This window comes from Bos grunniens, chromosome 11, assembly GCF_055505025.1.
Source record: "Bos grunniens cultivar Pamir isolate PY7600 chromosome 11, Bosgru_T2T1.0, whole genome shotgun sequence".
Taxonomy (NCBI): Eukaryota; Metazoa; Chordata; class Mammalia; order Artiodactyla; family Bovidae; genus Bos; species Bos grunniens.
The window spans coordinates 94,503,049-94,526,266 of record NC_141175.1 but is presented as its reverse complement, the minus strand read 5'-3'; the positions used below and the strand labels follow the sequence as shown (position 1 = coordinate 94,526,266).

At 56.7% G+C, this 23,218-nt stretch overlaps 1 protein-coding gene across 23 annotated transcripts in view; it reads right to left on the bottom strand.

Moving 5' to 3' along the window:
• DYSF (dysferlin) overlaps positions 1-23,218 on the bottom strand; it is a 225,180-nt gene that overhangs the window by 95,842 nt on the left and 106,120 nt on the right. For all 23 annotated transcript variants that reach the window (XM_086323838.1, XM_086323848.1, XM_086323841.1 and 20 more), the window contains 8 exons: positions 21,706-21,898; positions 19,229-19,384; positions 15,843-15,974; positions 15,592-15,758; positions 14,678-14,792; positions 14,295-14,400; positions 13,902-14,044; positions 12,260-12,433 (listed from right to left, as the gene is read on the bottom strand). In XM_086323838.1, the coding sequence (XP_086179964.1) occupies positions 12,260-12,433; positions 13,902-14,044; positions 14,295-14,400; positions 14,678-14,792; positions 15,592-15,758; positions 15,843-15,974; positions 19,229-19,384; positions 21,706-21,898 (1,186 nt within the window). The remainder of the gene's footprint in view (positions 1-12,259; positions 12,434-13,901; positions 14,045-14,294; positions 14,401-14,677; positions 14,793-15,591; positions 15,759-15,842; positions 15,975-19,228; positions 19,385-21,705; positions 21,899-23,218) is intronic.

Here is a 23,218-nt window from a genome sequence, read left to right as displayed (position 1 = left end):
CCTGGGGTTTCCACGAAGGCCAGGGCCAGGTGCCTCAGAAGCAGCTCAGTCCTGGCCCTTGGCAGGCCCTGGCACTGATGGTGACACCCTCCAGAGGCAGAACCGCACTCCTCCAGGAATGGCCCTCATGCTGCCGAGGCGCCTCCATCCGCCCATCCTTCAGAAGGGGCCCGCAGCCATCCACCCTGGTCCACAGGGCCTCTGTCCACCCCCATCCCCATCTGCTGCCAAGGGTGGGAAGAAGCTGGGAGAACCAGGGCAACAGACACACCTTGAGCCGGGCTGAGGGGCCCCCGCTAAGCTCAGTGCTCCCCGAAGAGCTCCAGTCCTGAAGTCAGCCTGGTTTTCACACTGGGCAGAATTCTACCCACGCAGCAGCCAGTGGCTTTATATCCTCCGGCCCCATGACCCTCCCAGGGGCACCTGGGCTCTTCACACATCCCCTTCAGACCCTGGGAGCAGAGTGGGGGCCAGCCCTCCTCCCAGTCTGGCTGCAGCCTCTGCACTGAGTCCGCTGCAGTCGGACACTCACTCCCATAGGCCCAGAGCCCTGCTGCCTCCACACGCAAACCACCCCCAGGGCCCCCTTCCCACCCCAGGCCCCTTGCAGTGTTCGCTCTGCCCTACTCTTTCCCTGCCTGTCTCCTCAGATGTCCAGTCTCACCTTCAAGGTCACCTTGCTGGGAGTTGGGCACCTCCTAGGTGCTCCCACAGAACCCCACATTTTTCTCTTACTACATATACCACCTTCCATTGTAAATCTCTGTTTTCCTTCTCTGCCCCTCTCACAGAGAGCTCTGGGCAGTTCCCACCGTGTACCCAGCAGAACCCTCACCCACAGCAGTGCTCAAGGAGTAACTGGAGGAAGAGTGAATGAATGAATGAATGAGCACACACCTTTCTGGGGAGAGCTGATGATGAAGGCCAGCCCATCGCCCAGGTCAGGGGATCAACCTGTGCATTAACACAGATAATCCAGCGCCACGCTTTTTACACTTGGAAGAGTACTTTCGGCTTTCACGTGTGGACGTGCACAGCTCAGGTTCAGGGAATTTCTCTCAAAGCAAACCATGCAGCCTCATGAAAAGCTGGTTTGGGAACTTCTGGGAAGCATCTCCCTCCCGCCTGCCCTCCCTTCTGACATTCCGCTTGTGTTTATTAAACACGTGCTTTGTGCCAGGTCTTTCCCACATTCCAGTTGGAAAAGAGGTACTGCTGCTTGTGGAGACATCAAATGTCAGCTCCCCAGAGAGGCCACCCCCGTCCGAATGTCAAAAGCCATGCTCACATCCACACCACCGCACATCCACACCACCGCACACCCAGCCCACACACCCCAACCCCACAAAACAGCCCTCTACTCTCTTCAGCTTTCCTTTTCCTCACACCACTCGCCACCCTGCGTGTTTGCTATATGAACATTTTTGTTTCTTGTCTCTCCGGGCTGTAGAATGCAAACCTCACAAGGGCACTGCCATGTCCACAGGGCCTCCTGCAACACCCGGAGCAGAGAAGCCCTCGGCAAACATTTACTGATCAAGGAATAAAATCCAGGCCTGAGTCCCCGTCTCTGTGAGTGCCTCTCCTATCTCATATTTTCTGGAGAGAATTATTTGGGGCTAAAGAAAATTTCTGGGTGGAGACTGATTTGAGGGATGGACACCCTGAGATAGCGATGGTGTCGGCAGAGAGGAGAAGCGAAGACCAGTGAAGGTTCAGCGGAGATGACCCAAGGTGCCACCGTCAGCATCCATCCTCACCTCGGAATCCTGCCAACACCTTACCACCTTACAACAGGGATTGTCATTGCTCTGTCCTCAATACCGGCAAACACAGGCAACTGCCGTGTGGCAGGAGAGCGACCTGCAGCTCCCTGACACTGCAATGCGCATGCGCAGAGCAGACCATCAGGGCAACTCATTCATTTTACAGACCCTGAAGCTCGACATAGAGAACATCAGGCTGTCAGCCCCCGGGCATCGAGCTCCACGTCACACACTGGGAAGGTGGGGGGAATGTGCCTGGAGCTCACCACATGGGTCGGAGGAGGCAGCTGGGGATGCCACCGGAAAATCCAGTTCCTGAAACTGATTCCTCACCGTGAAGTGGCCATCGTGGTAACACTCACCTCGATGGGCTACTGAGGCAAATGCAGGGGTTTCCAGTCTTGGCACTGCTGACACTTGGGGCTGCATAACTCTTTGTTATGGGGGCTGTCCTGTACATTGGATGTTTACCAGCATCCCTGGAAGCTACATATTAGATGCCCATAGCTGCCCCCAGCTCTCCACTGTAACCACCAAAAACATCTGCAGACACTGTCAAATGTTCCCTGGGGTGGGCGTGGGATATAAATTGTCCTCAGCTGAGAGCCACTGGTGGAAATTAAATGAAATGTACCATGGCCCTGACCAGGTACCTGGCACATAATCAGATTCAGTGGTGCCAGTTTAACTCTTCCATCTCACCAGTCTCACGCTAAGAAATACCTTCCCCCCCTTAATCCCGGTCCTCTGACTTTAACTCTGGAATCCACCACCATCCCCCTGCCGCAGGACCTTTGCACTGGCTGTTCTCACCACCTGGAATGCCCTCCAGACAAGCTAACAAGTTCTTTCCTCAGCTCAGTCATCAGAGGCCTGGACACTTCCTTGACTACTGCCCTGCCTTCCTCAGCAGCCCCTGCCCAAATTCTCCAGACATCTCTGCTGCATCCATCTGTCCACGTGTGTAAGTAAGGCACGCACATTTCTTCATCCCCCGGCACCCAACCCAGCGTCTGGCACTTAGTAAGCATCCAGCGAAGATTTATCACATGGATCACCAGCATCCCCACCCTAAGGTATGTGCACAGCGCTCGGGTCTACAGTCCCAGGAAAAGGGAAAGAAACTGCATCAGACAGCACCTCACACCCTCCTGGAGCTCAGAGTCAGATGTCACCTGAGAAAGAGCAGGATGTAGGCTCACTTACCCCCCAGGAGGGGCCATTTGGAATGGAACAGAGTGGGCCCCCTGTTCAGGAAGGCTTTCAGGAGGAGGAGAAGAAAGAAGGGTGCTGAACAGGAGGAACAGCAGCACGCTGAAGGCCTGACCCCCACCCCCAAGATCAGGGAAGACTTGGCTACAGGAGTGAGGCCAGGGCAGGGCAGAGTTGGGAGAAGTAGGGCTGGCTTCCTTGTGCTCTCACTCAGACAGAGCGCTGAGCAGAGCCAGGCTGCAGGGCCGGCTGACGGTCTGGTTTCCACCCACCCACCTTCACCCCCACTCTACATTGACACTCTTCCCCAGGCCAGGCCCGGGGCATTGGGTTTCCCACAGTCACATTCCTGCCTCCATAGCTCATGCCGATGTGACTCCCAGGCTGGCGCTGGCAGCCACGCGGTCTGTGGCCACGCACTCGGTCTTGGGGCTAGCTGTGGGAGGGAGCCTGCTGCTCACCCAGGGACTGGGCGGCCTCCAACCCGCGGCTGCCCTGCTGGCGGCCTCGGCTCCCTGGAGGTGCCTGAGCTCAGGAGGGTGAGGAACTCTCCTTCCCAGGTATACCCGGCTCCTTCAGGCCACCCCCACCCCGAGCCAGTGGCCAAGCCACCTCCTCTGCTGAAGGCGGACGTCCCGGTACCCCGGCCACCACACCGGGAGGAGGTAGGGAGGTTCTCTGGAAAGAAGCAGCCTAGGAAGGGGACTCCTTGACCCACCTAAAGGGGATCCAAGACCAAGCACCAGACCACTGGTGTTTCTGAAAGTCTTTCTGCACATGGGCTGTCACACACATGCCTCCTTCCTCTGACAAGACTCACACCCCCACACAGGGCCCAGAGGTCTGGTTCAGGATCTAGAAAGTGGAGGCAAGGAGGAGCAGAAGGGGCCAGAGTCAAGGTGGATGCGGCAAAAAGACACAAGCTGAGCAGCAGGGCTCCGCAGGGCTCAGTGAGTGGGGGACAGAACCACAGAAGCCACGCTCACGGTGGCCAGGAGATGGTGGAGCCTGCGAGGTGGCTCCAGGGGCCCCCAGGGAGACCCTGCTCCAGCAGAGTCCAGATTATGGGCTTCAGGGGCCAGCCGCACCCCACCTCCACCTTATGGGAAGGACTCAGTTCCCTCGTAGGATGGAGCCAAAGAGACAGGAAGCGTGCTGCAATGGGGAGCCCCCATCTCTTGCTTTAAGTAGACAGGATCAGGAAACCCTCGAGAGCAGCAGGAGCTGGAGCCGGCTGGCATGACTCAGGGGAGATCATTAAATCTCCGGCCATTCGCAAGCCATTTGTTAAACACAGCCATTTGTAAAAATTAAATCATATGAACGTGTAACTTCAGAAATTATTTTTAAAAGAAAGGCAATAAATCCTCCAACTCATCACTTCCAAATTACCCCACGACCTTTGTGAACCTGCTCCTGACACGCTTTCCATCTCGCGTGTCTGTGAGGTGGAAACTGTATAAACGCTGTGTGGCGGTGAGCTGCGCCCGTCTCCTCCATACCCACGGTCTGTGACTTCACATGGATAGCTTGAAACTGGCCATGGCACGGATAGTTACACCATATCGGCAAATGCTGCAGATAGAGCTGGATTTGTTCTCTGAATGTTTTTTCCAGAGAGCCAGTTGTACAACAGACAGGCCTCAGGTGACCCGCCAGGATCTCTTCTTCACCTGGGCTCTGCTGGGACACGCAATCAACAAATGGAGATACAGAGAAGAGCGCTCTAAGCCCTGTACAACCCCACCACTATCCGCAAGATTTTCCATAATGTTCAGGTGTGAAAAAGAATTATTACTTGAGGAAATACCACTAAAAGAATCGTTGCTTGTTTCCTCTGTGCCTCAGTTTGCTACTCTGTAAAATGGGAGCACCGATAAACACCTACCTCTTAGGATTGTCAGGAGGCCTAACTGAGACGGCACACGAACAGGGCAGAGGGCACTGCCTGGCACGCAGCGCGGGCTCTAGAACAGTTCAGCTTTGTCCACACAGGGCCCGAGGGCTCTACTGCAGCCACCCAGTGGCTGTGGCGGCCAGACGACAGCCGCAGGCCACGCGCACAAGGACGAGCGGGGCCGCGCTAACACAGCCTCGTCTACACCAACAGGCAGAGAGCCGGACTGGGCCGCGGGCCGCCGTTTGCCAGCGCCCACTCTGTAGGGGAGATGGTTATTTTTGCTGTGCTATTAGCACCTCCGTGAGTTAAGTGAGAAAGCTGAGGCCTGGAGATTCATGTGTTCCCCCAGGTCGCCTGGGAAATCCGCTGGCAGAGCCCAGGATCTCCCGGGACCCCCTCAGGGCTCTTCCCAGCTCCTGCTTTCCTATCAGAGCTCAGCACCTGAGCAGGGATCTGGGTAGGATGGGACTAAGTGCCAAGTCAGGCCCTGGGGAGTCCACACCCGCGTCCCTGCCCTGGCTGCCTGGCCCCAGCTTCCAGGGAAACCCCACACAGGCCCACAGGCCAGGCCAGAGGAGGAGAACCCTGTGAAAGAGGAAGCTCTGGAACACACAGCCCTCCCTTCCCAATCAGGGCTGATTGCAACCTTAAGTGGAATAGCAGGCGAGTGTGCAACCCCATTTAATTTACAGCTGGAGCCAGGGCTTGAAAGCAGCTGTGAAACTCCTTACAAAGCTACTGGCCGGCCCCCCGGGAACTTGAGAGTGGAATTAGGAAACCTGGAGAATCCACAATGCCACGTGTGGGCTGGCGCGAGTGTCTGTGTTTGTGTGTACGTGTGTGTCCCTCCAGGCTTTCCAGGTCTCTGAAGTCTGCAGAGCACACTCAAATGGGTTTCAGGCCATGCCAGAGTGCCTCTGTAGTCAGGACAACTGTACATCCTGGTTGGCCTGGAATGGTCCGAGCTTAGCCTGTTTTCCAGCATGAATTTTAAGTCTCTAGACCAGACAATGGGCTTCCAGGTGGCGCTAGTGGTAAAGAACCTCCTGCCAATACAGGAGATATAAGAGATACAGGTTCAATCCCTGGGTAGGGAAGATCCCCGGGAGGAGGGCATAGCAACCCACTCCAGTATTCTTGCCTGGAGAATCCCCATGGACAGAGGAGCCTGGCGGGCTACAGTCCACAGGGTCGCAAAGAGTCGGATACGACTGCAGCGACTTAGCATGCATGCAGACCAGATGATAAATTATAAGGTCGCCCTAGCAACTGTGGACGCAGACCCTCATGCATGTATAATGGCACACATGGGGACGCCTGTCACATTCACCCCACTGGAACACCCGGTCCAGGCTTGCCTCTGTGCTGACATTCTGTCTCAGGTCCATGGACACACACGTTTCAACAGACACACTCAGGCTTCAGCATCCAGCTCTTGAGCAAGATAGACCCGAAGTCTGCATATTTAGAGGATTCATGCAGGTGGTCCTTCTATGCAGGGAGTCAGCAGCCCTCAACTCTCCCCACAGCACAATACCAGGTGTGACAAGTGCTCCACAAGGACATTCAAGAGACACAGAGCCACCTTCCAATGGCCCACACACCCAGCCAGGGGCCTTGGCCACTTAATAAGGCCAAGGCCTCTCATCTCCCGGGAGCTGCCCTCACTCAAAGTACCCACTCTAGGAAGTATGCCTAGGTGCCCTGCACATAACACCAGATTTCATCCAGGTCCAGAGATGGGCCTTGCCCTCCCCACCCACATCTGACCTCCTTTTCAGCCAGTTCAAACCCCAAATTACTCCTCTCTGGCACCAACCTCTCCCTGACCCCCTTCCTAGCATTTCCAACCCCCCAGCTGCCCTTCTCTGCCCCTGACTGGTGCTGGGGATTCCTGTCTCTATGGATCCTCCGCACTTCAGGTCAGGACCCATAGAGACGGCCCTGCCAACCAATTGGAGGCTTCATGGCTGGAGTCAGTGTTTCCAACTGCCCAGAGAGGGCACGCTGCCTGGCTACAAGATGAGGAGGGGGCTGCACCCTGCCCAGGAAGCTCCCTGGGACCCCACTCAAGGGTCCTCTGTGAGGGAGGACTTCATGCCCTAACAGCAGTGGGGAGATGAACCTGAGAAGCCTGGCCTTGGTTCTAGAACTGACCATGCCGTGCTACAGGGCAAACGCCTTCTCAGGCCCGTTTCTTCTGGGATCACATTAGGGCTCAGAGTTCTAGAGCTGCGCTGTCCAACAGAACTTTCCATAAAGACAGAACTGTTCTATACTGTCCAATGGTAGCCACTAGCCAGGCATGGCAGTTCAGTTCTTGAAATGTGGCCAGTGTGACTGGCGAGCTGAATTTTCTTATTTTAATCACTTTAAATGTAAATTTAAATAGCCACACCTGTCTATTAGCGTAGTTCCAGAACCTCCGTCTCCCCAACTATAAAATGGGTATAATCATAAAATCCAGCCTTCTGGGGTCACTGTGAGGATGAAATGAGACAATGAACATATAGCTCTCAACCTGGTCTTTGGCACAAGGCAAAAGAGATTTTAGTAATTCTTACTCTATTTGAGACCCTAGCTTTTCTTGAGAACTGGAGAAAATCATAGGCCTCACCCTTACCCAACACAGACACACACTGCACACACCATATACATCCATACACGCCACACACAGGCTTACACACACATGCACACAGATCACACATGCACACTCACAGCTCTGCACCCAATGTCAAGCACCCAGATGGAGAGTTCCTTCCAGCTCTAAAAATCTCCTGGGTGAGGAGTGCACTGGCCGAATCTGCATCTCCTCCTCTCCCTGCCCAGGCTCAGGCATCTCAGAAAACCCTTCCAGACTCTGCAGGCCGAGCGCAGAGACGGGGCTCTGGAAAAATCCTCGCGCAAGGAGGGCAGGCATAGGGCAAGGGCCACAGGATGGATTCTGTGAGCTCATCCCCAGCAGCCGTCACCAGGGTTCTCAGAGAGGCCGGTGGCGTCGGGAGGGGGTGACTGGGTCGGAGCCGGCGGTGGCGGTGGCGGCGGCAGCGAGGGGTGTGGGGCGAGGAGAGGGAGGCTGGATGGAACACGCTATAATAGCAGCTTTGTACTCTGCTTCCCAGCTCCCTGGGAACGCCAGGAAGATTATGAAACCCGGTGTCTTTGGGAATGCCAGGATATTAGCTGGAAAAAGAATAATACGAAAATAAAATAATGCTCGCGATGGAGACAGCAGACGATTAGCAGACAGAGCCAGGGCCTCCCGCTCCGCAGAGGGAGCCAGGCTTGGCCCCGGCAGAAGGTTTCAGGGAAAGGCTGCCCGTGCTAATGAGCAGACAGGGCCTGCCTTCCAGCGAGACGTCTTCAGGAGGGGAGCTGGCAAGTGAGGCCCGGCCTGCTGGTGGACTCATGGGCCAGGGGACGGGCAGTAGGAGGCAAGGGGGCGCCATAGGCCTGGCCCTTGGGCCCAGACATCTAGAAATGTCAGATTACCAGCAAGGCTACCTGGCCACCACCCACAGTCCTGGGTTCCTCCAAGCTCTGCCTCCCCAGGGCCTCCTCCAAGAAGCTCCCCCATTAGATGCCGTCACTCTGGAATGACTCTCAGTCTGTACTTCAAAGATGCAGATTGTGTTGGGCTTATTTGCATTCAGATGTAAATATCCCTCCTCCTAATCAGACTGGGGTCTCCCATGAGCCAGGTCCATCAGACGGATCACTAGAAGAAAAGATCACCTTCTCCCACAAAGAAACAGAGAGGACATGTCACCTTTCCCTGCCTCCCTCTCTAGGACCCTGGCCACACACCTTCAGCCCGGAAGAGACAGCCCCCCTCCCCCAGAGGGGCATTCATTCAAGTAGGGGGCCGATATGACTGCCTCCCTCATCTTCAGGATGTTCTATGCAGCTGACATCCTGGCTACTCAAAGACGGTCCTGAGATCAGCAATGTCAGCATCCCTGGAGGCCTGTTAGAAATGAAGACTCTCAAGCCCCACTCAGACATCAGATCAAAAGTGTGCATTTTAACAAGATCCCTAGATAGATCCTAAGTTCAATTAAAACAGAATCACTTCTTTACATGGGTTATGTCTTCATTCCTTACAAGGACCCATGGATGTAGTAATTTTCATAAGGTAACAGAGTTGCTAAAGAGACAAGTAACCTATCCTTAGTGGAAGCAGAGGAAGCAACATTCAAACCAAACCGGTGCCATTCAGAAGCCTCACCCACCCACTTCCACACTCCTGCCAAGGGAATCAGCAGGCATCAGTGACCAGTGGGCAAAGGCCAGTACCTGGAACAATTAGATTGGTCCTGACGTCCAGAAAACCCAACCGTCTGCCCTGATGCTAGAGCATCAGTTCTCCCCGGGATGAAGGACAGCAGACTCGGGAATGGGCACCCAGGCTGTCCTTGGTCCTGGCAGGAGGCAGGTAAACGTGACCATGGAAGGACAGTGTGTGTGTGTGAGTGTGTGTGTGTGTGTGCGCACGCATCTATGTGTGTGCTCTCATGCTGATGAGGGGTGGTCTTTTCCTATCCAATGGGCCTGTGGCCCTGTCCAAATGCTGGTCACACCTAAAGACTGTGTCCTCCAGTCTTCACAGATCCAGCCACTCTGACCACTGTCCGCCTCTGGCTCCCTATATCAGCAAAGCTCCCCCAGGACTCCAGGCTTCACTGCCCTGATTTCTTCCACAGATCACAGGCGGCTCACATCTGCATCACTACCAGTCACCTTCCCATTTGACTTGACATTTGATTTCAGGGCTCCCTCACATTTTCTCCCACGTAAAGAGTAAACGGATTCGTTTCTCAGTTCTGGGAAATGCCCGCCTTCACTCTCCCAGTCACCGAGCCATGAAAGCTTGGCAGTGGGTCCCCCAGCCTCGCTCGCCTTCTTCCCCTCAATCCCCGCCAGCCCCGGAGCCGTCCACGCTTCCCTCCACGTGTCTCGGGGCCACCTCTGGCCTGGCGCCCTCTCTCCTCCCAGCCCCCTCCCTCCCCTCGCAGCTGACGCTCAGCCCCCCACACACCCGGTCTCCCTGCCCTGGGGCTGCCTGGCAGGCAGCCGCCAGATCCATCTTCCTCACACAGCACTTCACGGTGTGTGTCACACTCACCAGGGCCAACCGTGAACTCATCGCAGCCCCAGGCCCACCCACCCCACAGCCTGGCGAGGGGAGTGGCCCTACTGCCCATCCGGCGGAGCCTCTGACACCCGATTGACCCTTCCCTCCCCAAGCCTTGCCACTCTACCTCCGTCCATTCCACTCTCTTGGCTCCCACCCCAGATGGTCACCTGCTCCCAGATCTCTAACCAAGCCTCCTGGGGGTCTCGTGATGGAAGGCTCTCCCTCCCCTGCCATCCTCCATGGCTACCTGATGAGGGCCCTAAATCCCAGCTCTGACCAGGGCGCTCCTCCTCCCCTCGACAGTCCACACTCGCTCCCTACTGCTTATTCAAGAGCGCCGTGGTCATCTGCACTCTGTGCCCAGCACCGGTGAGTCTTGTTTCCTTCTCAGATGCTCTTCTCCCAACCTGGTGGGGCTGTCGACCACAAAGAAAAGGGGAGCGTGACCCAAGACAGTCAATCAGAACATTCCGTTCCTCACCCTCGGGCTCAGGCACTGGCATGGGCACAGGGCCCAGGAGAGCTGGTCAGTCGCACACGAGATGGCCCTGGCCTCCCTGAGAAAGTACACTCTCCCCCCTGGGGTCTCCAGCTGTGAGGAAAGAGAGAAGGCCAGCTGGGCTCTGCTGGCTGTAAAGACGGTGGCAGCCTCCGTCACGGGCACCATCTTTGCCACCACATGGAATAAGCCAGTGTGAGAATGGGGCCAAGGCCGCGGAGCGAGTCAGAAACACAGAGTCCCAAGGACACTGTGTGAGCCCCTGGCTCCTGCCAGGCCTGATGCCTGATTCACCTCGTGGTGAATCAGATTCCCAGCCATCTGAGCCTTAAGCTCTTTTCCTCTCTTCAGCCCACTTCGGTTGCATTTCTATCTGATGAAAACAAGCCCTGTCCCCTTAGGGGGCAGCACCCTCAGACCTGGCCCTGCCTCTGAGGTCTGCCAAGGTCTTTACTCCCTGCCCCTCAGTGGAAGCCACACAAGCTCCCCCACGCCCTGCCCTGTGCCCGAGCCAGGCCCCTTCCAACAGGACAAAGAGATCCCCGGCCGCGGCTGCTCCAGCCTGGGTGGCAGTTCCAACCCCCTGCCCTCTGGCACCAGCCTGAGCACCAGCTCAGGGGCCCAGAGAGCCCAGAGCTCCGCCCCCTCCTTCAGCCTCCCTACCACTTGGCCCCCAGACCGGGAGGGGCTCCCTCCAGAGCCTCTGACATCACCTGGCCCCAAGGGGGTTCCATCTCCCATACCGTCACCCCTGGACATGGCCCCCCGTAGGTCCTGGGAGTGGCCGAGCTTCCAGGCCCTGCCCAGGCCCCCTCAGGGCCACTGCCAGCTTCCACTCCTTTTTCTGTAGCCATCCCATCAGGTCGGGGGGCCCTCCCCACTGTACTTCCTGGCTGAGGGCTAAGACCCACCGCTCCTCACCCAGACCAAACACTTATATGTACTCAAATACACACACAGTGGGCTCATGAAGACACACTCAGATTCTATTAGCCAGTAAAGCTGGTGAGACCTACTCCCATGGGTCACAGCGCAAAGGCCTGTCCCCCACCCAGGGGGAAGGCTGTCCTATCTGGATTTCAGAGGTGACATCTCCTCATGGGCATCTCACCCCCAACTCCGGAAATCCCCAGACCAACAGAGCAGGGGACAGGCTATCCCCTGGTCCCAAATGTCCCCACGTGGTCCGTCCAGGAAGCGTGAACACATCTTTTCTGTGGAACACATCATCCAGACCCTGGATAACTTTGATCTGACCCTCACTCCACTAGCTCTGGGAAGGGGTCTCTAAGGCACCTCTCTCCCCAGATTCTCGGGACGCCCACGAGATAGCCTCTGCCTCAGGAGGATCCAAGTCCACCCGAGGACATTCAGGGTCTCTGAACCCCTCTGGCTACTCCCCTGGGCCGGGCCAAAGCCTCCCAGGCCCATCCCCAGGCCAGTTAGCCTCTTCAGAGGAGACAGGTCCCTTGGCCTCAGTCACAGGTCAGAGCACCAGAAGTCCAGGCCCTCTCCCTGCTCCCATCTCAATTGCCAAAGTAGTAGTGGGTCTTCTGGTGCCAAGAAACAAGCTATTCTGTTTCAGGAGAATACCCAGAGTGGTGTCCATATCCCCACATGCAACCCCAGGGGACCAAATTCACAGTCCCATCCCGGGGCCCCCTGCACCTCACCTTCGTCAGCCCTAAGCAGCCCTGGAAAAACATGTTGCACCCAGTCGACCCCAGAAAAGCATGGCCACATACCAGGGCCCCCTCAAGGGCAAACACAGCCGCAGGCCCTGTCTTCTCCAAGGGCTCCATGCGGCGGCGCCAGCGGCGACGGCGAAAGGCGTCTGTCTTGCGGTACTCCAGATGGAACTTCCAGCCGAAGAGCGAGGCGTACTCCCAGCCCTCGCCCTCTGCCTCCGCCTGCCTGTGCTGCATGGGAGAACAGGCCAGACTCAGGGGCTGCTTGGCAGGTTGGCAGGGAGTCCCGGGCTGGGCTCCAGCTGTGCCCTTCTTGCCCTCCAGGACTCCCCACACGCACACCCTGCATCATCACCCTGCAGGTAGGAAAACCTGGGAGGGACCCCTGGAGGAGGGGCTTCTGAGCGGTTTCTGCAATGACAAGAGTCCCAGGTCAGGAAATCAGAGGCTCCCTGGGCTGTGGGGAGATCCAAGGAGCCAAGAAAGGAAGGTAGACTGAGCAGTGATGAAAACACTGGGCTTTTGGTTTGTTTGTTTATTTGGATTCTAGGTGGATTTCGTGAATCCAAGGTTTCCTTGTAATTTCCTTTTTCTTCTTCATATTCCGACTTATAAAAAAGGAAATGGATCTGCAATTCGGAGGCAAAATGAATAGCTCATTTCCCAGACATAGGTTGTTTCTCCACGAGGTGAGACCTACAACAGTGCGGAGAGACCCCCCAGACTTCCTCCAAGGGGGCCCTTTCCCATCTTGGAGGGAGTCCCAGAAGCCCCTTCCCGCCATCTCATGACCTGAGATGATCCTCAGGGCCATGAGCTCAGTGCCAGTCCCAAGGCTGGCTGTGTCCCTCTGCGGGGCGATGCCGGTGGTGAGCGGGCAGGTGAGGCACAGCGCCTGGCAAGACTTCGCCTCTGTCCCCTGGGTGCCCTCATAGGCACAGTGGCGTCTGTCTGGTTCATGACACCAGGAACAGCCCAAAAGCCTGGCCTCTCCTGGGACCCAGTGACCTTCCTCTCTAGATTCTCTGTGACCAAAGAGAGAGAAGGGACTTGGGTCATGCCAAAGGCTATTCCTGGACTGGAGGGGAGGCCTAGTTCTCGAGCCAAAATTCCAACGTGTGCCTGGAAAGGAAGGACGCAGGCCAAGAGGGTTCCGGGGAGGCAGGCACGCAGAACGTGAGCGTCTGGGTGACCCCGGGAGCAGGTGCAGGCAGGGCTGCATGGAGCCCTTGGAGAAGACAGGGCCTGCGGCTGTACAAACCCAGCCCCCTTGCCTCCAGGTGAGGAGAGCGCTGTGGTGCTCCAGGTTGAGCCCCTTTCTGAGCCATAGTTCAAGTCAAAACCGTCTTGCCTGGGACCACAGTCTTGCTCTTGGCACCCGAGAGCTCTGCCTCAACAAACTGCAGGTAGCCAAGCTCCTATCTCAGACTCTGCCCCAAGGCCACCCAGCCACAGACACGCCCGAGGCACACCTTCACCCCTTCCAGGGGATGCTGAACACATCCCCACGCATAGTCCTGGGCGTTTGGGTGCTTTCTGTCCATGAGCACCTGTGTGAGCGACACGTGATCTCGAGCATCTCGAGTGCTTGTCTTGCACACGCCCCCCTGCGTGCGTGTGTACACAGAGGTGTGCACTGTGCCCAGCTGGCCTCCCCTGCCCAGGGCCTCACCTCTGCCCACCTCCACCCCGGGCTCACCCGCTTCAACGCCTCCATCTGGCTGAGGTCCCTCCGGCGCAGACGGACCCAGCGCCGCCGCCGGTGTGTGTAGTACATCTTCTCGGCAGGGACCCAGTGCCTCGGCTTCCGGTCCGGCGGGATGGTGATGCTGTACTCCCAGCCTGGGGGAGAGGCGCCCATCGTTCATGGCCTGGCCATCTCCCACTCAGCATTCAGAGGACATTCACAGACTTTCAAGTGGCCACCGATTCCTGATTTGTAGTTTGAAGTAAGGACTCCCCAGGAGGTCCCCCAGATGAACTAGCCCAGTGAAGGCCAGTACCCCAAGTCCAAGGGCTCTGCCTCTAGTTGTCCCCACCAACATGCTTCACAAGACTGCTGGGTGCTCAGGGGGCTCCACACGCCGCCCACCTTGTTCATCAACAGCCCGATTCAGGTCCGTGGACCACTCTTCATCTTCCCACTTCCAGCCCAGCGGGCACTCGATGTCATCCTTGGGAAGCACCTTCTCCCCGTTCTAGAGTGACACGGGTCAGGCAAGCGTGAGAAGAGACGGATGGGGAGATGAGAAGATGCAACCTGACGCTGCACACTCTCAAAGCCCCAGGTGTCACTTGGGGTCCGTGTCCGACCCTTGCCAGACCTCTCACTGGCCCTGTGAAAGCCCAAGCGTGGGTGCTGGGGCTGTGGGAGCAGGGGAGAACGTTCTTCTCTCAGTCACAGGCCCTTCCTGGGCCTAAATGCCCAGGACCCTGGGAAAGCAGAGCCCACTTGCCCCCAGAGCACCCCCTTACCACATCCGTGTAGTTATCACTCATGTAGATCCACTGGCCTCCAGGGAGCCGGGTCTGGTTCTCAAATACCTCCTCCACGAAGCTCAGGTGGCCAGCGTCAGTGTCGTGAAGCAGTCTGCGGACAGGGGTGAGTCAGAGTCTCTGCCAACACCCCCACCCATCCACACCCTCCGGCAGAGCACTCCAGGGCCTGGGCCAACCTTTCTGTGTCAGCCTCACTTCCAACCAACAACAGGAGAGATGAGGGGAAGAGACAGGAAGGGCAGCGAGTCAAGGGGACGGAAGACAACGTCACCACCAAGATAGAGAAAGAAACAGGGAAACCAACTGAAGACTCCAAATACCCTGTGGGAATTTGAAGCTCAGTAGATAGTTGCAGAAATGTCAAAGATTATCAGGTTACATACTTAAGATCTGAGTAGGTGACTACGATAGGCATTGCTCTTCAATTTTTAAAGAGTTAAAAAAAAAAAAAACTGTTGAATATCAACCGAAATAGAAAAAGAGAGAGGAGGAAGAGGTAGAGATGGCAATGCAGTTGGAAAAGGATAAGGCTGTTCTGAGAGGCACTAAGGGAGAGGGGGCCTGAGACGGGAGAGGGACCGAGACGGGAGAGGGATTAACATGCAGAGGAGAGAGCAGGCTTTCTCTGGTATCTTGGAGGAAAGGGCTGTAACCAATGGATGCAAAGTCTACTGGATGTCAGCTTAGGTTTAATCAGAAAGGACTTTCTGATCATTAGAGCCCTTTGAGCAGAGAATGCTGCCTCGTGAGCCCAGAAGAGTTCAAGGGAGTCACTATGACCAACGTAGGGGCAGAGCAGACAGAGACCCTTTCACAGAAATGGCTGGGGCAGAGGGGGTCTCCAAGCCCTCCCTGCCCACATCTCCAAGCCCTCCCTGCCCACAACTCACGTCTTCTCTGGACACACGAACCAGTCTCCAGCCCAGGCCCAGCCAGCTGAGGGGCGGAAGCTGTCCTTGGGTAGCTTGATCCTGCCCGTGATGTCAGAAAACTTGGGGTAGGTGAGGCCAGTTGTGCCCCAGTTCCCAACCAGGGCCAGCTTGGTCTGGTTCTCATACTGGAGAGTGAGCAACAGGGAAGTGAGCAGGCCTGCAGTAGCTCAGGGGCTGGGGGCAGGGTGGGCAGGCGGTCAGGCACTCACAGTTTCAGCGAAGACGGAGAGCTTGCCCTCAGCAAACTGGTTGAACTCCTTTTCATCCACAGAGAGTCCAAACCAGAGCCTGACCCGAATCTGCACCGGCATCCGGGCTCTGGGCACCCCTTCCATCGGATACTGGGTACCAGAGAAGGAAAGAAACCCACAGTCCCCTTCAGAGTCAGGATGTCTCAACTTGCAGGGCCTCCAGGCCTGGGCATACCAGCCTGTCACCCCATCAGGGTGGGCCCTATTGGGGGACTTCTCAGAAGTTCACAGACGACTGAGAAACCTCACCAAGATTCCTTCCCATCAAAAGAGAAGACGGCATTCCTCCCATCCAGGTGCTCTCTGCAGAGACGGGCTGTGTCGAGACCAGGAGCCCCATTCTCCCCTCTCCCACCGCATCCTCACTTCTGCTTTCTCCTAGAATAGCATGGTCCCGTGGAAATTTCTGTTACAGTGGAAATGGCTTTTTACATTTGCAGAGTTCAATGCACCAGCTCCATGTGGCAACTGAGCAGTTAAAATGTAGCTGGTATGACTGAGAAACTAAATTTTTAGTTTTATTTCATTTAAATTTAAATAACCACATATGGCTAGCATATTGGATGGTGCGGTTCTAGAACATGTCTCTATAAGAGAAAGAAAGGTCTGAAAAGGGGAGAGGTTAAAGCCTCTCTGTTCAGTTTCAGTTTTGGGTTTTTTTTTTGTTTTTTTTTTTCAGGGGTTTTTGGCTGGATGTTGTATCATCTGATATCCCCACCCTTTCAAGTGCTTATCAGCATGTTAACCGCTATTCACTGGTCTTCAACTGCTTTTTATCCTGAAACTTTCAGAAGCTCTGCCAAAACAGAATAACCACAACAACCCAACATAAAACATTTATTCTCCACAACTGCTTCACCATTTGATTGAAATCAAGGGTCAGATATGGCCTAAGGAACAGAAGTGCCTCGCTTTCAGAATAACACACAGTCCCCTAGAGGAAGTAACACATTAAGTATCCAGGCTTCATGTGCCTGAGCTTGGAGGAGTGTCTCTGCTGGGACATGGAGCTGAATGAGATGAGAAAGTCACTTTGGTGGGTTTAGAGGAGGAAAGGGAGGCTCTCCAACCAGTAGAAGAGGCCTGGATCCCCAGAGCGGGAGCCCAGGCCAGGTAAGAGGATCAGAAAGGGGTGGTCATGCCAGGGCATCAGCAATCTCACCCTTCACCCAGCCTCTCTGTCTTGGTTCATCCTCAGTGAAGCCTGGAGGAGCCCCTGACCCCAAGTGTCACCCCTCGGAAACCTCCCTATGACTGTTTGCTTCGGTGTCCTCTCCCCTGGGGTGGTTAGTAGCCTTTTCCCCTCCAAACCACCAGCCCCAGGGAGATGGCAGGAATGCCTGACCCCCCTCTTCCCCCATCCGCCCCCAGTCTCTCCCCTGCCCTCCCCCAGACAGGGCCAGCCTGCTGGACCCAAAATAGCAACAGCAAATAAAGAAATGTCTAGTTTGGGGCTCCTCTCCCTCTCTGCTGGTGCTCATTTTTTCCAACTTTGGTTTAACTTAAGAAACACCAATGTTTTCTTGGTCTCTGCTTGCTGCCAACATTTTTGTAGAGCTTGCTCAGGAGCTACTGGCGGGGCTCATAAACTCAGTGGGGAAGACTTCGAGAAACAATCTTATATCTTTTTTTTTTTTTTTCTTGCTTGGGATCAGAAAAATTTTTCAGTTTGCATTTCCCTGAGGCTGCAGGGCCAAGAGGTCAGAGCCTGATGCTCATTCCGTTCACAGGCGTCTACCAGGCCCGTTCCTGCAGCCTCACCTCCACTGCAGCCTGACAGTCTGGTTAACCCTGTTCAGATGTGGCCGCTCCTGGAGTTCCTTTCCCATCTGCCCAACCAGGCAAGGAGCTGGCTTGGGAGAGAAGAAAGCAGGATGCTAGGAGGTTGGGATCTCATGAGGAAAATGTCCCAGGTGGGAGGGCCAGCCCACTGCCTCACACCCCTGCCCTCTTTCTAGGCAAAGCCAGCTCTCCTCTGAAGCACCAATGACCTGCATGTAGACTTCTGATCATCCCTGGCTTTGTGATGGCCTCCAGTCACGATGCTGGTGGAGCCTCCTCTCCCCAGGGGGCAAAGAGCTCCCCAGAAGGAAAAGGGGAGAAGAGAAGAAAAAAAATTGTATTCATTGATCACCTAGTTCCAGGAAGACCCTTGACTTGTGCTACCTAATTCCATGCTCAATGCTGTAATCAGGGCAGTCTGATCTTTATTCTATAGGTAGGAAAACAGCATTCAGAGAGATTGGGCAATCTGCCCAAGGACACACAGTATTTCAGCCAACCTACAACCTGTCCACACACACTGTGCCTTTGAAAGCTGTCTCCTCTGCCCACCTCAGAGGGCAGCGAGAATGACTGGCCAGTGTATGAATGGATCGGCCAATAGCCACTCAGAGGTTGGAGGCTAAGGTTAGTCCACAGTGACTTCCTGGAAGAGGTGAGATGGAAGGAGGCTCTGGTGTGGATGGGAAGAGACAGGGGAGGGAAGGTTGAAGGCCAAGCAGTTCATGAGGCCAGCAGAGCCATCTGGAGTCAGCCCCATGCAGTGAGCGGCAGGCTCACTCCCCAGGCCTCCTCCTCGATCAGAGCAGCCTCAGTGACGGCTCTCCACACGCAGACCCTCGCCTGGGCCGCAGCAGCCACAGCTCAGAGAGGGGTGTCCCTGAACTGTGTCCCGACCAGCCGGCCACAGCCCCCTGACCAAGGTTCGTGTATCCCCACATGAACCCGGAGAAGAAAGCAGGCATCTTCAGGCACCTGCTCACTTCCCTGTCACCCACCCCCAAGGCTGAAAGAAGACGGTGGGGGAGCAAGGATGGGTGGGAGGAGAAAGGGCAGGGGAGGTGGGGACCAAAGGACAGAAGGGACAGGGTTACCTGGTCCCAGGCCTCCGATGAGCAGAGCCACGGGCACAGCCAGCGCCCACACACCAGCCTTAATACGGGGAGGAACTCTAACCAGATTGTGACTCTGCCTGGAGCCAAACCCTCTGGAGGGTGGAAGCAGGTCTGTGCCAGGACTCCTAAAGGTTGGCCATGGGGGCTGAGGGCTGAGGCCGCCCCCACCAGGGAGCTGGCTGGAGAGGAGCACAGCCTTCGGGGTCAGCCCCCCATTCATTCCAAGCACCCCCTGATTCTCACCTACTCGCTTTCCAAACCAAGTGCATGGGGTCTAGGGACTTTGTGGGAGGAGGGGAGAAGGGAAGTCTTTCTGTGGAAGCCCTCGGTCCCTTCAGAGAGCAGAGCCTTGAAATTCTGAGCCTGACAGAAAACAGGGAACCGGAGGGAAGTGGACCACCCTAGGGGTAAGAGAGTATGACCACAACTTAAGGGAAAACAACCCACTTTCAGAAATATCGTCTGCAGTTTTCCACAGTTCTTGCCACAGTAGCTGGTGCCCCGGCGGGAGAAGAGGACCTCGTGGGCAGGCACCCGCTGGTACGCCACCCGCTTGTCCCCCTGCAGCATCCAGATGACGATGTCAGGCAGGCTGTTCTGGGGCTGGAGAGAGGGTGGCAGTCAGGGTAGGGACGACGGTACCTCCCAGCCCGCGCCCTCAGCCCACCACAAGTGAGCCAGCCTCCACAGGCCTCTCCTCCAAGCTCCTACCCTCGGGTGTCCCCTGACTCCCCAGAGCTGGCTGGGCACCTGTATCTTCAGCAGCTATGAGCCCTCAAGGAGAGGATGCCAGGCTGCCCCCAGCTCACAGGAGTAGCCCACCAGGAATTCACTGATGTGCATTCACATTTTCTGGGAAGAGACCCTCCTGCCTGGAGCCCCAAGTTCTTAGACCCCTCCACTGGGGAGTAGAGAAATGCTGACTTGACCCTAGAGATGACATTACACCTAAGAGCCACCCCCTTCCCGACTCCTGAGAGCAGCCATGAATCTACAGAAGGCGAGCCTCTTCCCAGAGGACACCGGGCCCTTCTCCCTCTAACAGCAGGGGCTCGGGGGTCTGGCCCTTTTCTGGGGCCACTGACACAGGGCTCTGAAAACGGAGGGCCCTGGAGTGCTTCCACACCTCTATGGAGCACTGCTGCCAGATGCCACACTCAGGAGAGGTGGTCCGTTGGCTAAATCCATCTGCTCCCAAGGCCTGTGCTCTGTGGGAGGGGCTGCTGGCCGGCACCCTCCCTTAGCGTCTCCCTGCGTGTCACTTCACCCCTGCAGCCGGGAGGCAGCACAGGCGAGGAAACTCAGGCTCAAAGAGGTGAGGAGCCAGGCTTTTCTGATTCTAAATATGTGTCCCTAACCACAGCACCAAGTGTGGTCGCGCAGCTCCACCTGGAAACTTGCCGGAAGTGCAGATGCTCAGGCCCCACCCCAGACATGCAAGATCAGGTGGGGCTTGGACCCTGTGCTGACACGCCCTTCGGGGGATTCTGAAGCACACTCAAATTTGAGAAAGGCTCCCTCCCATTTCCTCCACAATCCTTAGTGCTCCTGTCACCTTAACCACTCCCAGCCACGACACAGTCTGCGCTGAGGGTTCCGGAGTCTGGGCCAAGATGTGGAAGGCAGTCTGTGACCCGCCCCAGGGGATGGTCCACAGCCACTTCCAGGGTCATCCTGGGCTTGAGCAGCACAGTGGCACCCAAGTAACCAGTCATATGTTAGAGGCCCCACTTGGGGAAGAGACAACACTGACCCTTCAGGCCACCTCCCCTCCAGACCACCCCTTCCACCTCCTGGGCCCTCTTCTCCCCACTCAGGCTCTGGCCTTCTCTGCACACCCCTTCTGCAGAGATCATGCCTCACGACCTCCCTCCCTGGGGGTCCCACATGGCTCTGGCCAGGGCGGTCAGCACCTGTGTCCACCCATGACATATGGGCAGACCTTTCTCCTCATTCTAGACACATCTGTGGCCTGCCTGCTTCCCTGGAGACCTGGTGGGGGCATCTGACCCCGGAGGGCAGAGGGTTCAGGGTGTAGACGCAACATTACTACAGGTGCAGCCTCCTCAAGCCTGGGGCTTAGGAGCATCCGGGCAGGCAGGAAACACAGGGTCCTGTGAGGCAGGCTCGAGGCAGACAGGTAGGTGGGGAGGTGGGGCTGGGTCCCTGGGGAACGGGGCCCTGGCACTGGACCAGGTGCCCCGGATTCTGACATATTTGGCACCATTTGCGCTAAGTCTCTTCAGTCATGTCTGACTTTTTGTGACCCTCTGGCCTGAAGCCTACCAGGCTCCTCTGTCCATGAGATTTTCCTGGCAAGAATACTTGAGCGGGTTGCCACGCCCTCCTCCAGGGGATCTTCCTGACCCGGGGACCAAACCCACGTCTCCTGCTACTCCTGCACTACAGGCGGATTCTTTACCACTGAGGCACCTGGGAAGCCATCGGCAGCATTTATGAAGCACATTTATTGAGCATATTTGGGGGCATTTTTGAACTTCCCTGGTGACTCAGATGGTAAAGCATCTGCCTACAACGTGGGAGACCCAGGTTCGATCCCTGGGTCGGGAAGATCCTCTGGAGAAGGAAATGGCAACCCACTCTAGTACTCCTGCCTGGAAAATCCCATGGATGGAGGAGCATGGTGGGCTATAGTCCATGGGGTAGCAAAGAGTCAGACATGACGGAGTGACTTCACTTTCTTTCTTCGGGGGCATTTATCAAGCACCTACTACATGCGAGATTCTGGGCTGGGCCCCACCACACCCAGTATCCCCTCTGAAGGCAAACATGGAGGCTCAGAGAGATTAAGTCACCTCCCCAAGGTTACCCAGCAACAGAGCCAGTTTGGACCAGACATCCCCCTGCCCCTCCCAGCTCTGACATCCCAGGCGGGAAGGAAGGCACCTCGCAGGGTCAGCTACCTCGTCAGCCAGGGCACGGAGCCGCAGGAGCCAGTCCTCAGCCTGCTCCAGGGCGGCAGGGAGCTCACTGTGGCCGAGCTTCAGGGCCTGGGCCGCCTCGGTGATCTGGCTCAGGTGGCGGGTGCGCAGCTGGTACAGGTACTGGTCCAGGTGGGTGGCAGAGGGCATCTCCTGGACATCACCCAGGGGTTGGCTATGACGGACAGAGACGGATTTGCCTGATGAGCCAGAGCCCAGCATTCACCCGGGCCCAGACATATACACAGGCGTGTACACGTGTGCACAGGCACTCACAACAGGCCTCAAACCCTCAGCCTCCTGCTGGCTGCTCCACCTGCCCTGGGTGCCTCCTCCAGCCACCTCCTCCAGGAAGCCTGCCCCAACCACCCTGGCCAGAGTGCCTCCTGCTCTGAAGTACCTCTCTGTTTTGAGGCTGCCTGTCTGGAACCTACCCTCTCAGCCTCCAGTTCTGTGACCTCTTTCACCTGTGCATCCCCTCTGCCCAACTGACTGCAAGCCCCCAGAGGCCCGGTAGGTCCCTCCTGCCCCCGCTGCACCCTCCTAGAGCAGAGGCCTGAGCACTAAGTTGCCTTTGGCTGAAACGAATCCATTCTGTTGTACGCACACTTTCTTCAAGAAGGAAATTTATGGACCCCTGACAAGCCACTGCAGACGCTGTGGGGAGGCCAGCAGCCAGCAGCACAGATGGGTCGACCCAGGGCGGCCCCACAGCACCCCTCCCAGAACCCTCTGCCTTGGGAAGCCTTTGGAGAGGAGGTGGGGGTACACGCAGTCCCAGAAACACGGCCCCAAGCCTCCAGTAGGGGGGTTGGGTTTAAACTCAACCCTATTTGGAGGCGTAGAACTCTGACCACCCTCATCCAAAGGCTGGGCTCCCTGCCTGGGCGCCCCTTTATATGGCTCCTCCGGCCCACACCAAGGCCCAGGGTCAGTCAGTACGCACACAGGGGTCACAGAGGGCGGAAGGGGCGGGTGGCGGCCTCTGTGCTCTTCTCACCGGGCAGGACTCCTCCAGATTACTTCGGCTCCAGGGCACGGGCCGCCCCACCCCCTCTAAGCCCTTGACTCGCAAACAGGACATCAGTCAAGCCCGCTTGCTCACCAGATCTGCTCCCACCCCTCGCAGCCACCCCCCACCTCACGTTCCCTCCCCGCGGTGTCTCGACTCCCGGCTCCCGGCTGATTTATTTTTCTGCCAATTTCCCCGAGCTATGCAGAACCAATTACCGCCGAGCGCAGCGGCACCGCCGCCGCCAGATACACCACTCTGGCAGGCCCTCGGCGCACTACATTTTTCCTGTTATTTTTTTTAATTGAATTTTTAGGGTGGGGGGAGCAGTACGCAAACTCCATCTCAGGAAACTTAAGCCCTGGGGCCTGTCTCAGGTCACGTACTGCACACCCTGTGGTAATATAATATTTACTGCCCCGAGGGTGCCTCGGATGGGGCTGCCCCAGGCCAGGAGAGGGGCGGCCTTCATCCCCAGCTCAC